The 18,728-nt window shown below is 33.0% G+C and overlaps 3 protein-coding genes across 5 annotated transcripts; 2 read left to right on the forward strand and 1 right to left on the reverse strand.

Annotated features, from left to right (window-relative positions):
- The first annotated feature begins 798 nt into the window (after nucleotides 1-798).
- LOC140060059 (CUB and sushi domain-containing protein 3-like) lies at nucleotides 799-9,515 on the forward strand. Of its 3 annotated transcripts, none has more exons than XM_072106107.1 (10): nucleotides 799-880; nucleotides 5,135-5,231; nucleotides 5,488-5,667; nucleotides 5,901-6,101; nucleotides 6,504-6,620; nucleotides 7,002-7,199; nucleotides 7,304-7,489; nucleotides 7,837-8,013; nucleotides 8,322-9,089; nucleotides 9,296-9,515. In XM_072106107.1, the coding sequence occupies exons 2-9, from the start codon at nucleotides 5,153-5,155 to the stop codon at nucleotides 9,074-9,076; spliced, it is 1,893 nt and encodes a 630-aa protein (XP_071962208.1). In that variant the 5' UTR covers nucleotides 799-880; nucleotides 5,135-5,152; the 3' UTR covers nucleotides 9,077-9,089; nucleotides 9,296-9,515. The 3 variants fall into 3 exon arrangements, with proteins under 3 accessions (XP_071962208.1, XP_071962212.1, XP_071962211.1); XM_072106111.1 differs by having other exon boundaries at nucleotides 8,322-9,014; XM_072106110.1 differs by having other exon boundaries at nucleotides 817-880; nucleotides 5,123-5,231.
- Nucleotides 9,516-9,958: 443 nt separating this feature from the next.
- LOC140060062 (dynein regulatory complex subunit 5-like) lies at nucleotides 9,959-13,502 on the reverse strand. Its single transcript, XM_072106115.1, has 5 exons — nucleotides 13,416-13,502; nucleotides 12,695-12,975; nucleotides 11,725-12,582; nucleotides 11,434-11,597; nucleotides 9,959-11,278 (listed from the first exon to the last, which is right to left on the reverse strand). Exons 2-5 carry the CDS (start codon nucleotides 12,960-12,962, stop codon nucleotides 11,111-11,113), a joined length of 1,458 nt encoding a protein of 485 aa, XP_071962216.1. The 5' UTR covers nucleotides 12,963-12,975; nucleotides 13,416-13,502; the 3' UTR covers nucleotides 9,959-11,110.
- A 61-nt stretch (nucleotides 13,503-13,563) lies between these two features.
- LOC140060061 (UDP-GalNAc:beta-1,3-N-acetylgalactosaminyltransferase 2-like) lies at nucleotides 13,564-18,573 on the forward strand. Its single transcript, XM_072106114.1, has 12 exons — nucleotides 13,564-13,782; nucleotides 14,645-14,759; nucleotides 15,020-15,123; nucleotides 15,302-15,390; nucleotides 15,494-15,595; nucleotides 15,807-15,902; nucleotides 16,227-16,343; nucleotides 16,497-16,599; nucleotides 16,734-16,917; nucleotides 17,128-17,206; nucleotides 17,932-18,119; nucleotides 18,369-18,573. The coding sequence occupies exons 1-12, from the start codon at nucleotides 13,692-13,694 to the stop codon at nucleotides 18,571-18,573; spliced, it is 1,473 nt and encodes a 490-aa protein (XP_071962215.1). The 5' UTR covers nucleotides 13,564-13,691.
- Nucleotides 18,574-18,728: the final 155 nt, after the last annotated feature.

The following is an 18,728-nucleotide window of genomic DNA, read 5'->3' on the forward strand; positions in this document are numbered from 1 at the left end:
CAAAATGACTATAGTTGAGAACAGTGTTAAACGGGATCGTACATTAATGTACGTTTTTTGTTGTATATTGTTAAGTTTATCCTATTCTTTATCACTGTTCTCAAGTATACCAAAATGACTATAGTTGAGAACAGTGTTAAACGGGATGGTACATTAATGTTTTTTGTTGTATATGGTTAAGTTTATCCTATTCTTTATCAGTGTTCTCAAGTATACCAAAATGACTATAGTTGAGAACAGTGTTAAACGGGATCGTACATTAATGTTTTTTGTTGTATATTGTTAAGTTTATCCTATTCTTTATCACTGTGCTCAAGTATACCAAAATGACTATAGTTGAGAACAGTGTTAAACGGGATCATACATTAATGTTATTTGTTGTATATTGTTAAGTGTATTCTTTATTCTTATTAATTGTACTAAATTATTAAAAGAAACAGTAGTAAGCATAACATTTCCCCACTCCTACATTAGCATGGTGGGACATTGTAATGGTCGCAGGTGGCTCAACTTTATTACTGCAATGGGATGGACATGGTCCTACTACCACCTTACCATCCAATAGGATTCCAGTAAATTTCCTTTACTACCATAATCATAAATCATAAATGACCCCTTAAGTTAACAAGGAAATCAGCCTATCCCATTATACCTGTAGGCTTCGTCGTACAGGCGTACTGCGGTAATAGTTGAGAATTCTCAACTAGCCAATTTGGTATATTTTATATACCTGCGAAATGATGAATGATGGATATGAATGATGATGTCAACAAATAATGACGTCATAGATCGCTCGACTCTCCTCCTTCATAGCCTAATCGCCGTAAACGACGAAGCAATAAAGTGCGAATGTTTTACTTATAATAACGGCTTAAAACTGGTAATTTTTTAATGTTTAAGTAATAATTGTAAGCACGTTGTATTATGAAAAAGTTTAAATAAACATGAATAGTCTAACTCAACCTGTTTTTTAGGTTGGTTTCCTACTCTCATTCTCCTCTTACGTTGAGACTGAGTGGACTAGGCCTAGGAGGCCTAGCTAGCCGGAAAGTTGAAGGCCTATACTGTGTAGAATAGTTCCTAGTAGTATAGGCCTAGTAGTAGTACATGGAAAATTTTCATTTTAAAATTTTGTTTAGCAATATTGCAAATCAAACTGATTTTTTAGTCGAGAAACATAGATAGTGAGAGATCCGGCCTACCATATTATTAATATTAGTGTAAAGTAAGACTCTGAGACTGAGTCACGTATGTTCGCCGTAATGCAAATATGGAATGTTTACTGGCAAGGTAAAACTCTAGAGGGCGTCGAAGCAGCGAAGCGTGTTAATTGAAAGTTTTCACACAAAATGTTTTCGACACGCGACGCTGAAAGACGATCGTTCCATACATATAAAAGACGTAAAATAAGTAAAAAAAACTCCTCAATGATATCAAACATTAAACTTCTTTTATTCTTAAACTTATTTTCTTAAAACATATGTAGATTTTAAAAATGTTTATATAATATTTTAAGTACTATGACATTTCAAACATTGCTATGCAAACCAGCAAAATGAACATTCTCGTTTCAAAAATTTCGGAAGTAAAATGAGTCATCTAAAATGTTAAATTACAATTAATTCGAAGTTTTTCAAACTATGCAGCGTGGTATATCATCTTGTTTAAATAGTATTGCATCTAATTGTAATTAACACGAGAGAGCAACAATTATTTCACGGGAGTATAATTTGATTGAATTTAGGCTATTTTACACAGCAAAATAGACATGCCTGTGTTAAAGAATAGGCGCGTCTAGGCTATTAGACGCGCGGCGCGCTGGCGGCTAGGCCTAATACAATAAATACATACAGTATCATCATATTAATACTGTACTTTATTAATTAAATTGCCTGGCTGTGCATCTCAATAATGAAATTATGCAAGATAGTAAGTTATGTATGTTTATTATATAAACATACAATATATTATTTCTATTATTACTTCTTATTTTATCTGTAAGACCTGGCCCTATGTACATAGAAATATACCTCCAATATTTGTATGTATTCACACTTTTAAATAATAAATTGTAAATACAGTATAGTAATAAATGTTTTCAATTTTATAGGTCTGTAGTAGGCATTTAAAAGTTTCATTTACACTAATTTTATAAAAATAAATGATATGATTTTGTTTATTTCAGAATGGACAACCATATAAAAAACCTATTTCAGTATGCAGAACATGTGGAGTAAAAAATCATACTTGACCAGATCAAATATACAATTGCCTCCTGTTATATACTGCCCATTTTATAATTATAATAAATAATATATATTTAATAAATTTTAATAGATTAATATTGTTAATACTGTAAGATATTAAAATTCATTACTAAAAACAATGACAATATTTATTGATAGTAATCTTAATTAACTATTCTTCTCATCACAAATTAAAATCATATGAGAGATACATCATAACAATTCCAATATAAATTTTATATTATAACATCATTAATAGTGTATAATCTTCTGCTATTGGGTCTATTCCATTTACCACTTGACAGTGCTTCTTCAACAGCTGGACTAGTCAACTGTACCATATTTTCTGATCATTCGGAAAAATTGCCTCATGCAATAATAGTTAATACACATTTCATCCGACTCCAGACATACCTTTAAAAAAAATATAATAAAAAATAAAAACAGTGTTATGTGTAATTTATTGGTAATACAATTGCAAATAATACATATTAATGTTATGCATAATTATAAAATAAAAATACTGTAGGCCTACAATGTTTAAAATAAAATGTTGCCTGTTACCAAAATGGAATAACCCAAACCTAGCGTTACTTATACAACAAGTGGATAATACTATTATTAAAGATGGGGAGGTCAGTGTGATGATTAAGGAGCTGAAATAAGGTGATAACAATTTAAACGATATAAAAACAATATTAACATTACTGAACTATAAATATATACTGCAAAACATTAGTTCTTAAACAATTTAAGCTATAACAAACACTAAATTATGAAAATGTGTATAATTCGGAACACATTCCACGAAACACCTAACGATGTGCCTCGCATGGGGTGGATATATCCCCAAACTCCAGTCTTTTAAAACTTGTATGTAGGCCTAGGCCTTCGAATCTAGGCCTAGTCGGGATATTTTAAGATATGTGATGAACATTACCTGGCATGGTAGCATTTAACATACATGAGTGTGTTCGGTTGATCGCTAACATACTCAATAAAAACTGTATTTTAGAGGGAAAATAGTGAAATTTCCTCGTTTTTTGTTCCATCACACCTCCACACCGTCAATTGTTGCTCTAAAACCTTTAAACCACATGATTAGCTCAATTACTCATGAATATGTATGAGAATACCTGACCTCACAAAAAACTTCGGAATTTTTTTTATAAAAGTTTAAAAATTGTACGATTTTTGGTTTAAAATTTTAGTACAATTGAGACTGAAAGTAAGATAAATAATAGCTATATTCCGCTTTGTTTTTTCTTTGTATTTTTAGATATTTTGATTAAAAAAGTATAAAGGAAAATAAATAAATTGTTTTAAGGTCAAATATTTATAGAAAGGCTATGAAAAATGCTAGGGCATTTGTTGATCAAAATGTAATCGACCGTTACGCAAAATAAACAAGTGCGCGTGGTTTTTAAACGGCGCGTTAATGCGCATGCGTCAATAGCGAAATTCTCTAGGAAACATACGTGGAGTGAGGGTGCCGAGCGAGTGACAATTTTTTTAATCAAATTAGGGCCTATTATTAATTAATAATAATAATAATAGCCTATTACACTTACACTTAAAGTTTGATGGAAATAGTTTAGGCTAGTGCCTATTAGATTCCATTTCTAGCCGAAAATAGTTGTCAAGTCTAGACTTAAAGATGTTTGTCACACCAAAATCAGTCCGGGCCAAAATCGGTCCGGGCCAAAATCGGTCCGGCGGACCAGTTTTGGCTGCCAAAATCAGTCCGGGGGACCATTTATGGCTGCCAAAACCTGTCCGGCCGGACCAATTTTGGCCGCCAAAACTGGTCCGGCCTGGATAAAATCGGTCCGGGCAGTAGGACTGTTTTTGGCCGCCAAATATGGTCCGGTCTTACAAATATATGGTGCGCAAAATGAGTCATAATGTATATATCATTAAAAAAAAGGCCATGATTAGTCATTATTGAAAACTACGGGGATTTATTTGTTATTTTAATATTATAAATTAAGCCTGTTTTTTTTATTATCATTATTAGTAGTAACTCATCAATAATTAATACTAATTGTTAAGCTTTTTGTATACAATATGTATCTCTGCCTGTTTTTAATCCATTTTTTCATTTTTAACATCTTCGTTTCCCCATGATGGATGTTAAAAACAATTTAATTTATTAATTATTTATGGTTAATCAATCAATATATCAATTCAATACAATTATTATAAAACAATTATCCAATATTGATTAGGCTGAGGAAGGAAAAAGGCCTCAATCATAAATAAAATCTAGCTGGCAATATCAGCGTCTCATACCCGTTCATGTGAGGGTGTGGCAGGCCGAAATATGAGTGAACACCTAAGTCATGTTTTTAGATAAAATACATTTATTTATAGTATTTATCCGACAAGATAACTTACTAATATATATCATGGGATATTTTTCTAGCCATAAACAACTTAAAACAGCATCATAGGCCTAGTAATTCAATTAAAATCGACAGAAGAAAAGCCCGGACCGATTTTGGCAGTGGCGGACTGCTTTTGGCCACAATTTTAGAGCCAAAACTGGTCCGGCCGGACCGATTTTGGCCCCGGACCATATTTATCGTGACATGTTCACTGAAGAGGCTTGTATTACATATTCAGGCAGAGAATTCCATTAATAAGATCCTATTAATTATTTTGTAATTAGGCCTAGGCTTAATATAACTAATTTCAATATGATTAAAACAAATTAATAAAAATTATTTTTAAAATAAATTTTGACTATTGTTCAGAGCATTCTTTTTAGTTGACTCGGACAAAATTAAATATTCCAATTTTTTTCTATAAATTTGTTTCTATAGGCCTAGTTTCTGTGTGTGTCTTACTATCTTTTCTTTACTAAATTTTAGTAGTTTAATTTATAGGTATTGTGACGAATCACTATGAATGTAAATGTGTGTAAATTACTATGTTTGCTGGTTGGGATTCAGCTGGTAAAGAGTCTCACAACACCTTCTAAAGGTAAGTTACACTGTTTGATAAGTTACATCTACATTATATGGACATGAAGTCATATCACTACCATATTTGGACATATCACTACCATATTTGGGCACATCACACTTTTTTTGTCAGACTAGTTTGATAGTGTAGACAGAGCTTTACTGTACTGTAGTATAACAAAATATATTGTTTATTCTTAAAACAGAAAGTGATGATTCTGTAATATTGTAAGACTTTATCTTGAGAAAACAAAAATGTTTTCTTTTATTTTCAGGCTGCCTTGATCCAGGTCCTATTGACAATGGAAGTCGTGAGCCACCACCGATTCAAGGCTATTTAAAAATGAATACTATCATTCATTACTACTGTGATGATAACTATATCTCTAAAGGGGCAAAAAAGATCATTTGTGACAATGAAAATCAGTGGTTACCACAAATTCCAGAGTGTATTCGTAAGTTTCAAGCTACTGTACAATACAGTAGTCATCATTGTTACATAACATGCCAATGAAATAGTCTTGACTATTGTAAATGTGGGTCAATAACCTGTGTCTTGCAGCCCACGGTAACTGTGCTGAATTGTGCGTGTGTGGATGGCACTATAACATTTTAAGGACCCACTTACTTCTGTCTACTCAGATATTATTGATACTTTACACTAATTGGTACATGCTTATTTTTTCAGCAACTATATATTGTCAAGAGCCAAATATTCCCAATGGTAAAATATCTGGAACAACAGTACCTGGATCTCAAGTTCATTACAATCCTAATACTAAAGCTGAATTAACTTGTGATACTGGTTATGAACCGTCAACAAATGGAGAAAGTGTTAATCATTGTGGAGATAATGGCATGTGGTCCTATACATGGGCACAATGTCAAGGTACAGTACCTATCATTATGTTTAGGATAATAAATCCCATCATTTGGTAAATAAATAATTATTTAATTGGTAAAGATTGTGAAAAAGTGGAAACAATGATAGTACAATATGTCAATATAAATTACATAGAAATTGTGTAGATCTAAGTATCTAAATATACAAAAACAGTGCAATATCGCCTTAATAGACTATTGGTACAAGAGATGATGGACAAGTAATATCTACCGTCACATAAACCTTAACATGTTTAGGAAATGAGTTGTGCAAAATGGAATGCCTGTTGTTATTAACCCCCAAATATTGTACATTATATTTTTATTGTACCCTAAGTATCTAGTCGTAGTAGTAGACAGATTTGTACACTAACAATTTTAAAGGCAAATAATTATTGAATTCTTACAGACAGCAATGAATGTTCTTCTAACAACATTTGTCAACATGGAGGATTCTGCATCAATACAGAAGGTGCATATCTTTGTCATTGTAGAGGCGATTACTTTGGTGTCAACTGTGAAAAAGGTAGCACACTATACACAAACATGTTATTTGCATGAAAACTACTATTATGTTGAATGTCTGCACAATTAGTATTTCATTCAATAGGAATAATATTTAAATAGTTATGGAATTGTATATACTGTATTACAGTTTTAGATCAATAGATAAATAAATAAGTGTAATACATATACATATATATTGAAAATATTCTTTTTTCCAAACCAATAATTAGTAAAAACTAACCTTGACAGTTTCGCTGTCCTGATCGGACAGCTTCTTCAGAAACTGTCAAGGTTAGTTTTTACTAATTATTGGTTTGGAAAAAAGAATATTTTCAATATACTTATACCTACAAACCAGATGAACATTTTCAATCACATATACATATATTTGTTCTTTTAGAAGTGATTAAAGGATGTTTAGAACCAGAGAATGTAACTAATGCTTATAGGCATTTTGGTAGGGAACCTTCACCTGATAACGGTTATTACTACCTCGATACCAGAGTCACTTACACTTGCATAAATGGCTATACAATGACTGGTAGCAATGCATTGTTTTGTATAGATGGACAATGGGAAGGAAGCTACCCTACATGTAGTAAGTATAGATCTTTTACCTCATATTTTCCCATTGCTGGAAGATGCCCTTAAAATCTAAAACAACAAAAAGATAATTCAATTCATATTATTGTTATTTTTCAGGTATAAAGTGTGGTCATCCTCCAACAGTTCCACATAGCACATACAAGCCTAATTTTGAATTGTATTCTACATCAGACAAGGTCACATATGCATGCCAAGAAGGTTTTTATCTAGTGGGAAATGCTGTTATAACATGCGATGTGGGCAACTGGACCGGTACTGGTCTAACAACTTGTGCCCCTCAATGTAAGTTTACAATGAATTAACTATTGTTGTCAGTTTATTTGCATTATTATTACACAAATTTTCTTCTATCGAATTCTCTCATGTATGACAATATTTTTACCGTGTAATAGGCAAATTCCATAATACAGCTTCTCATGTGCATCACATGTGATAATGTATTATGGAAGGTTAGGTTAAGGATTAGAGTCTATGATATAGAAACACATGCGAATTTACCAATGATACTAAACATACAATACCAAGAATCAGCTTGTTTTCCTCCATTGCTGATGTTGACATTCCCAGAATGTTATTAATAACATTGGTAAATAAAAACACTTATTATAATGTTTTGTTTATTTTTGCAGATTATTGTCCAGATCCTGGTACACCAGCTAACGGTGATAGATGTTGTCAAGAAGTGTTCATCCCGACGGTGACACTCAAATTTTATTGTAATACTGATTACATATTGATAGGAAACAAGGAAATATCATGTCAAACAGATGGTACATGGAACACTGTGGCGCCTGTGTGTCAATTAGGTATGTTAATGTGTATCAGGGCAATGAGATGGCACATAAGGAGGTAAAAGGTGCATGCAGGGTACATGCATCAGATGTTTATCTTTGGCTATCTTGCTCTATTTACTTATTTTACATATGATAAACAAGTAAATATTTTGCATTGCTATTAGATGCTGAGTGAATAGCTTGAACTTAATAGTACTTTTAATATGTTATTATTATACATACTTTAATTTATGCAAGGGTTAGGCTTTTACTATTTTTCTGGTCTCCTATTATCATTCTTTTTTTTATCATCATTCTTTCATTTTTGTAATTCGTTACAGAATCTCCTGATACAGCTGACGGTGGACAGCATATGTTGACCAATGAAACTTTTACAATTGTTGTAGCGATTTCAGGATCTATCATGGGTATACTAACCGTCACCATCATTTTGTCAATTCGTGAATGTTGTACCCAAAGGCGTAGACGACCACGCTGTCGATATCACTCGTCATCCATAGCAACACGTGTTGCTCGTATGCGTGAACGCCATAACTCCCATTTGTTGTCGTTGACCGCAAATATGGAAGTGCCGTTGCCATCATATGAAGAAGCCACTGCAGGTGTTCAACAACCAGGTAATGATGTATCTTCACTACAAACAGCTGAAAATAACGATGAACGTCCACCAGAATTGCCACCACGCCCTGCAAGTATGACGCATAACCAACAACCAGTTCAGTCTCAACAAAGACTTGACAATAACCCTACATTAAATGCACCACCTATTCCCAGGTCAAGCAGGGTTCCTTCACGGCAGAGACGCAGGAGAGAAAGTCAACAACAATCCGTAACTGCCGGTCCTCTGATGGAAACCTCATCAGAACTTAATGAATTGCCAAATTCTAATAATAGTCTACAAATGAATGATTGCAATGTGGCAATACTTGATTCAGAAGATGGTACAACATTGAATAACGATAATGTATCGTTGGAAAGTGGTGTGATGTCAGACCAGCAAGATGGCAGCAACAGTGAGTTATCCGCAACAATAGCTGGAGAACTTACTCCTTCAGCTTCTTCAGAGAGTTTGTGAACTTTTGATGATGGTATTTACATTTTTCATTGTGGTGGTTATAATATCCTATTTGTTGTCATTACATAATTCTGCTGTGTTGTCTGTTGTACTGTATCTTTGTTAGTTCCAGTTGCTTATATTCCTGTCACTGTTGTGTTTTCTTGTGTATATCAGCACTGCCTTCTTAATCCCAAAACCATGGTTATGATATTAATTGTGATTTTGTTTTCTTTTCAGGTATACCACTGATTCAGCAAAATTAAATACAAGCAAAATGTATGTACCATGATGCATGCAACTACATACAGTATATTTTTTTACTTAGAATGTAAAATATTGATAAATGATTTACTATTGTACAAAATACAAACTTGAAAAATTTAAGAAATTTTTATTTAAACACAAAGTTAACATTGGCTCTCAGGAAGGTATAGCCACTGATGTAGTAAACTAATTTACAGTAGGAAAAGAAAACTAGATAGGAAACTGGGTTTAGTAGACTATCTATGAAAAGAAACATTCCTGTTAAGATCACAAAGCTTTGGTTTGGATTAAAACCTTACACATACTCAACAGGTACTGACTGTATGATACACTAAATGTGAAAGTAGATTAAGCAAAAACCGTATTAACACATTTAAATCATTTGGACACCTGATTTTGCAAATCAAAAGTAATTTTAATATCGCACATAATATCTTTGTGTACTTAAACTAAATCTTGAACTAATCTAGTAGTAGAAATAGACATTACAATTATCTTGAAATACATTTCTCAGCCATTACTTTATGAAATATTTTTCATAACCATTTGTATCATGGGTATTTTCAATTCCAACTGACTTTATGCAAATAAATTTCTGTAATCAATACAAAAGTTGTTGTGTATTTATTGCAGCACTACATAGCAAAGAATAAATCCATTATTGACTAACATAGATATGTTTGTATTCAGTGTTCTACAATAATCTTGGTCACTAGAGTGTAAACTTAACATGGATATGTTTGTATACAATGTTATACATTAATCTTGGTCACTAGAGTGTAAACTTCAAGGTTCACATCTCCACATATGATGTAATACAGTTTCACATAATGTATCACATCCAGTGCCTCATTTTAAGGCTAGGTTTATGGCCCATGATGATTTCGATCCAAGTCGGCCCTAAACCGTCTCGGCCAAAGTCAAGTCGGCCCCAAGTCAAGTCGGCCCCAAGTCAACTCGGCCTCACGTCAACTCGGCCCCGTTAAAATATGGAACGCAAAAAGTGCAAATGAAGGGGATTGATAAAATAATATTTCTTCACAATTTTTTAACTATAAATAATTCTGACTTTTAATGAATATTAATATTTAGACAATAATATATTTAGCAAAAAAAATAGGAATGATTTCACCAACTTTCCTTTATTTACGTTTAATAAAATTTCAAATTGCACAATTGAAAACAATTCGTAGCTGCGCCTCCCAGCGCCTTTGGCAGCTTTTTCGATATCTACAACTGCTACGTGTTTTCCCCTTTTTTTAAAACGCAAATCATGGACAAAAACGATAGGTACCTGCACTGTTTTTGTAACACGCGGGTACTTATATTCATATCGGCAATGAGTTCATTTTTTTATATATTATTTAATTATATTATTTTTTTTATTTCTTCATTTTTTTTAAAGCGTGGATAGTAAGACTCAAAATAATATTAAGCACTTTTTGCGTTCCATACTTTATTGTGGCCGAGTTGACCGATTAGTTTTTGGCCGAGTTGACCTGAGGCCGAGTTGACTTGGTACAGCCATCACATGTAACTGTATTACAGAATTTGCCTATGATACAGTACCAAGAATCTGTTCCTAGCTCACTGAAACTTGAATTTACAAAAACTCAACTAAACGGTGTGGGAGGGAGATGTTAGTACAGTAATTTAATTGTTTACATTAATCATGATTCCAACAAATTTCTTTCCATAAATTAATACATATAATTTAATAAAAAATTGTTTTTTTTATAATTCAACTTTTGTGGTAAATGCTTTTTTTTTATTTATAGTGTTAACAATCTAGTTTTGTTCTTTCTGAACTTTCAATTCACGGTGCATTTCTTGGTTTCGCTTGAGCATTTGGTTGATGGAGTATTCACTCTCCTGACCGACCTCTGTCAGCCGAAGGTCAATGTGAAGTAAGGTCGTGTTTTCTTCTAAACCTTCCTGTATTTGCTTGCCACCATCCTATTAAGAAAAAGTAAATATACATTATAATGAAAACTGACGAGATATAATGAATTGTCACTCAATTTGAAAATGTTTGTGTATAACAACAGAAAACCTTGCATGCAAGTATCTACTAAAAATCACGGTGTAGAATCTAGATTAACAATACTTACTGGTCCTAGCCTGTTGCATGACAAGTCAATATATTTTAAGGTTGTATTATGGATGACAATTTGAGCAAGTACTGCTGCTGTTGGTTCACTAAGCTCATTACTACCAAGATTTAAGTTCTCTAATGTTGTGTTCTTAGTCAATGTTTGACAGATTGCCTGACCACCTTTAAAATAAAAAAAAACTGACATTATAGTTGAAAATGTAGATAAATGTGTTGCATTCTGTTTAACTGAAGTAACATTATACGAGTAATAACATTTAGCCTACTTAAATAAATTAGTATTCATTACCGTCATCTCCAATCCTGTTTAACTTCATATCCAATAGTTTAAGAGTAGTATTCTTGGAAAGCGCATGCCCTATTGCTGCAGCACCATTGGCCCGAATCTTATTGTTACTCAAATTTAATTTAGTAAGTTTACAACGTCCATTGATAAACTTTCCAATGGCTCTCGCTCCGCTGTCTGCAATCATGTTGTGAGATAGGTCCAGCTCTGATAGGCTTGGATGGTCAAGGATATGTGCAATTAGAACACGCGTCTTATCATCATCTACTTTACTTCTGTGTAACTTAAACACTTTAAGTGTTCGACATTTCTTAATACACTTAGACAATAAGAGACAATCACGATTGGTAAACATAAACAGGTTCCACTCAAAGTTCATACCGCAATCTCGTACTCCATAAGTGATACTAAACTCTTGTAAATGTGGCAGTTTGTCAAAGACTGTGCTGAACTCAAAATGGTCCATAGAGGGTGTGTCTAACCCAGATTCACTTCCTACATCTGAGACATCATCTGGGATTTTGTTCGGTTCCTCTTTGACTGGAGGAAGCAACTGTTTTAAGTCAAGTTTCCAGATATATGGACTAGCAAGAGGAAGAGTGTTATTCAGTTGTGTTTCTTCTGTAGTCTCAGGTACAAAATGTTCTATAATATATTCAATATGTCTCTCAAAGAACATTCTTTTCCAGTTGTGTTGATACTTGGATACATCACATACATTCCATGTTGCTTTACATCTTCTTTGCCAGTAGCCTTCATCACACACTAGGTGGGAAACTACTGATAATGGTAGGTTGGTTGAAATCTTTTCCAGAACTTTGTCTTTGTATTTTGGCAACAGCTCATTCAGCTTTGGATGTTCTGTGGAAAGAATGATGAGTAGTTTTAGTAATAATTTAATTTAAAGTTAGAGAAAGATTTTTTAAATGTTGGTGCTTCTCAGTATTTTTAGTATAAATTTATACAAAATTACCTGCAAAGTTATCAACAATATGCTTCACACAAAGTTCCGTTAGCAGAGGAACTGTAGCCAATGACCAATTTGGATCTTCTGCAATTATCCGCCTCATGTTACGACTATCTGCAGCTGAATTGTTTTTGGCGCTTGTTAAAGGAGAAGGTAGCGATTTTCTTGTTCCACCACTTTTGACACTCTGTTTAGTTTGTGAAAAACTCCCGTTGTTATTTGCATTTTGGGCATCAGCTGATGAGCCATCAATAATCGGCGGTTCGGTAGACATGTCGGCCTCTTTTCTAGATAGTAGGAGAAACAGAAAAATCATTAATAAAATGTATGTTGTGGCCAAAAGTAGGCGAATAAAATAAACTAAATAAAATTAAACATCTTTTTATTTATTTTTAATTGATTTGTTTGGCATTGTCGATTTTATTACTTATTAGTAAATTCTCATAAATTGCTTTATAAAATAATACATTAGATTGACATGGAGAATCCTAGCTACCTAGCTAGGCCTATACACTTACTACTAGCTAGGAGGCCTATTTTAGAGAATGCCTCGACTTTATACTAGGCCTAGTCTAGGAGGCACTGTTGACCACAAGCTAGCTATATACTTCACATCCAGCCTAGGCCTAGGGCCTAGCTAGGTTACAAGAAGACTAACATTGCAATGAACTTGGTAAAGTAAAAAAACACATCAATATGAAGACAATGACTTCATAAATTAACTTACATGAAAATAGATATATAATTTGATGATTTAAGCGTGGTGTGCAGGTTGTAGCTAAACAAAAACAGCACTCTCTGTTTGCTGTTGCTATGGAACTTCCAAAATGATAACAGGAGATTTATGGAGTCCGCCCTCTATAAAGTAGTATAAACAAAAACAAATCACACGTGGTGGGAGGCGAAGGATCACCAGCCTTAGCTTCTCTAGGCTCTAGCTAGATTCGTCTCGTCTTGGTGGCCTGGCCTAGCTCTAAAGTAGTAGGGAACTGCAGTGCAGATTATGGTTTTTAAGTGTGTTTATATTAGCCAATTTCTGTGCATTCCTATGTTATGTATCTTCATAGGCATTTTCTTTCTTTCTAATGTTAAAGGTAATATTTATTATTTAAAATCAAGAAATATGATCTGATAATCAACAATGAATAAATTAGGCCTATATAATAATAATATTTATTTAGGGAATATTTTATTATCCTATATAAATAAATCTCCATTATATTACTGCAGTGCTAACTGCGCCGCATACTAACTTTGTAGTAGGTAGAGTCACGATCAATCGGCATAAACTCCGAGAGTGCATACCTCTGCCTACTGTAAAATTTCACCGAAAAAAAAAGTTTGTTGTGTCTTAATGCTGTGTGTGATTAGGCTACTTTCACTACAACCATGTGTATGCGAATTTGGTGTAATGTAACCAGCCATCTATATTTTCATTTTGGTAAAGATCTTGCAATAAATTTTTGAGTAATCCTGCTAACAAGCAGACAAACACACGTGATAGACTACATACCTCCTTGGCGGCGGTAAATAAAGGATTACTGTACACCGTATGTTCAACTTGTTAGAGTCTTGATTTGGCGGGCGGAGGTAAATAAAGGATTACTGAACACCGTATGTTCAACTTGTTAGAGTCTTGATTTGGCGGAGGTAAATAAAGGATTACTGAACACTGTATGTTCAACTTGTTAGAGTCTTGATTTGGCCGAGGTAAATAAAGGATTACTGAACACCGTATGTTCAACTTGTTAGAGTCTTGATTTGGCGGAGGTAAATAAAGGATTACTGAACACCGTATGTTCAACTTGTTAGAGTCTTGATTTGGCGGAGGTAAATAAAGGATTACTGAACACCGTATGTTCAACTTGTTAGTCTTGATTTGGCGGAGGTAAATAAAGGATTACTGTACACCGTATGTTCAACTTGTTAGTCTTGATTTGTAATATTCATTTACAGTAAATGAGGAAAAAGAACTAGTTGTGGGAATACTATCTGCCAGAGAAAACTTTGTTAGACGAGATGTATTGCGAAATACTTGGGTAGGATACACCAATGCAAAACTTCAAGACCGGTATTTACAATTTTTATAATAATGTTTATAATATTTCCATATATAAACTTTACTGAACATTATTTTGGTTACTTTAGATTGACTGTTCATTTTGGTAATTACAAAAGTATTGCTTTAAACATTTCATATATAACAACTAAATAATAAAAGGATGAAATAGAAATAATTCATTTTTCTATATATTTTAATACTAAATGCTACAATAATAAGAAATGCATTTGTAATGTTATACTTTTTAATAATAATATTTTACTTTTCAGAATTAAAGTAAAATTTGTCATTGGAAACAAATGTTGTCATATTCATGAAGATGACAGAATAAGCCCATATTCCTGTCAGAACTTACACTATGACTACAAAGGGAGTAAGTGACTGTATAGTATGGTAGTATAGTTTTATTAATACATTTTTGTAAAATAATGCAATTTTCGTTGGTACTACCTGTATTTGTTTTTCCATTTACTACACAATTGAATTGTCTAATGCACTGTACACTGAATTCTGTTAGCAAACAATTAATGGAATTTATAATTTTTTTTTAGATTTACGAGATGAAATGTTTGTTTTTAAGGACACTATTTCGGTGAAAACCATCCCCATTGAGCTTCAGAATGTTGGATTTGATTTCCGGGTAAGATTTTCTACCTAGCCAATCAATTTTGTCAAAGTTTTTAAATTATTATTACCAATAATATGGGATAATGCGTAATTAATATGATTATTGGTTATTTTAGGTTCATCATGATGTTGTTATTGTAATGCTTGGAATATTAAATAGCTGTATTCAATCAAATCAAAATATATACAATGTCAGTGTGTATGACGCCTCACATCAGGTAAGATCAATTTATTTTTGTATTGATCTGAGGATCCCTAATGCTTCAGCCGGAGGAGACACTAATACATATATATGGTGCTTGCTAAATATACAAATTAAAGGGAAGAAATAATTTTAAACAAAATAATAAAGGTAAAGGAACTTCAGATTAGGAACTTCACCAATACAATGAATAACTTATAATTAATCTAAACGTTATCTTACTTTAGGAGATTTTTGTAAGTGTAAACTTTAGTGCTGATGATCCTGGGATGTTATCTGGTGTTTGGCGTTTTAAAACTGTAAAACAAATGGTCTACCCAAAAGTAAGGTATTCATTTAATTCAGAGTACTGTATATCTAATCTAAATCTAAAATTATTTTAACCCAATCATACTCGAGTATTGTTTTTAAAAGTGGTTTCAAACCAGTTTTAAGCTCTGTCCACAACTATCAAACTTTATGTGACAAAAAATGTGATGTGCCCATAAATGGACACAATGACGTCACACTACCATTGACTACCATTGGGCACATCACACTTATTTTGTTAAACTAGTTTGATAGTGTAGACAGAACTTTATACTGCAGTATTGTTTGTTTTTCTTTCTAATCTGTTGTATACTCAATTTTATTCTCATATTTTGCAGGGCTTTGAAGGATCTTTAATAACTCGTGTTGATGTACAAAATGTTTGGCAAAGTATAGATCCATTGCAGCATTTGAAAGGGGCAGTTCAAGAGGAAGATGTAATAACTATTACAAAGGTACATAATCGATTGAAAAGTCGAGAGCCTCAACAGTTTTTTTCATAACTAAATATTCATTTGGAATGATTACCTTACATTTTTTGTAAACTAGTACTGTTTTCATCAAACTCGTCCATCCCTAACATATTAAATAATTTATTTTCTTTTAAGGGACTCCGAATTATTAAGGAGAACGGTGATTCTTCTTTTGAACCTTTCATGAAAGAAAGTGATCATCAACTTACAAACAGCAATATGTTATATATACTTGATGGTGAGCGAAGTAAAATTAGTGTTATTATTAAAATATACGAACTCACCATGTTTTCCACTGCATACAAGCAGAAGTGTGTAGCTTATACAGTTCAATTATATTACTGCTCTTTCCGTTATATCTTCATTTTTTAGATTCTGAACAGGTTCACTCATGGCACTTGAACAAGTCAAAACGGGATTTAGAGCGACTCACTGAACTTTCTAAGGAATCAAAATTACTGAAAGAAGAGCAGAATAAATACAACGATATAATCTTTGTTGATGTTATTGATGTATACAGCAATATTCCATCAAAGCTTTTGAAATTTTATAAATGGTAATTAGGGACTTTTGTTGTTTTAGTTCATCCAACATAGACATGTTATGGTAAAAAATCACCTATTTGCTGCTTGTAAATAAAAACAAAATAAAGCTCTGTCTACACTATTAAACTTTATGTGATGTGCCCATATTATATTGATATGATGATGTTATCACTACCTTATTTGAGCACATCACACTTTGGACTTATTGTCTTATTCTTCAGGGTGTCCAACTCAATACAATTTAAATATATCATGAAGGCAGATGATGATACCTTTGTTAATCCTTATACTTTGATAAAGGTGAGAATACTAACAAGTTTTATACAGTACTTACAGGTTGGTTTCCTTGTTATTGGAAACTCAATTATTATACTTACTGGCCCTGGAATAAGCCTTGACAAGTTAGTCTAAGAGGTGGGCTTATGCCCGAGGTTCTGTATTTAAATCATTGAGATGAAATAACTGCACATATGGGGAGTGGGCTTATATTTGAGGACCAAAATGTAATTGGTGAGTGAGTGGCCGAGCGGTTAAGACAGTGGAACCGTAATTACATCGGCAGGGGTTCGAGGCTCACTCACTCCATGGTTCTGGTGGTAGAACGAGTCTTCTCGGATAAGGACTATAAACCGTAGGTCCAGTGTACACAACTAGCTCGTGTGAACCTAGTACATCTTTCGAGACGAGTAGGGGGTTACCCCGGTGTATTGGTACATCACAGCCACTGATCACCAACTGGGCCCTCTGGGAGACCAGTCTTTGACTGAAGAGGTTACCCAGTATAAATATATATTTCAATCAATCAAAAGTATTTCCTGTATATGTTCATTGAGATGAAAATAACTTCAAATATGGGGAGTGGGCTTACATTCGAGGACCAAAATCTAATTGGTTATTTCTTGTATAGGTTCATTGAAATGAAAATAACTGCACATACTATGAAGTGTGGGCTTGTTTCGAGGATGTCTATGGTACTACAGTACAGGCTCATGTAATGCTTTTAATAAATGCAGTTTGTTGATTAGTTTTTAGATGAATATAATCTGAACGCAAGTTGGAGTTGGTGGGGAAGTTTTAGAAGAAATTGGAAGGTGAATCAATATGGCAAGTGGGCAGATTTTGAGTACAATTCGCTTACATATCCACCATTTGCTTGTGGCTCTGGAAACGTTCTCTCATCAGATCTTATAAGCTGGATTGCAAATAATGAATGGTAAATAAGATGACTTCTTTTAAAAATAATCTGCTACAAAAAGAATGTGAATCTTCTTGCCAATGTGATTTGATAGAGAATAAGTGCATATTTGATATGGGAAAACTTTTGGGTCACTTTCATATGCTTTCGCTACTGTAAATTTAAATATGTTATACTTACTCATTCACCTACAACTCTTTAATATGTGTCTTTTATTTTTCAAGGAAATATTTAAAAAAAAAAATAAAAAATATTTGTTTTTTATAGTTTCCTACATTGCTATCAAGGAGAAGATATTTCTGTCGGTATTTGGCTGGCTGCAGTGCGCCCTCATTATATTCACAACTCCGATTTCCTTTGTGACAATGGTTGCAACTCGGAAATGATACTATCTGCACAAAATTCCATAAATGATATTCTTGCCATGTGGGATAATTTATTAGCCTGTAAAAACCCTTGTAGGTGTTTTTAAATTTATTTTTTATTTGATCAAACTAAGATATTGACATAATTTTGTTTCTTCTGTAACTTGTATAGAAAAGTATTTTAAAAGTTGTATTTTTATAAATAAAACACATTTAACTAGAACATTAAATTCATGTAAATTATATAAAAACTGTCAAACTT

Source organism: Antedon mediterranea, chromosome 10 (genome assembly GCF_964355755.1).
Source record: "Antedon mediterranea chromosome 10, ecAntMedi1.1, whole genome shotgun sequence".
NCBI lineage: Eukaryota > Metazoa > Echinodermata > Crinoidea > Comatulida > Antedonidae > Antedon > Antedon mediterranea.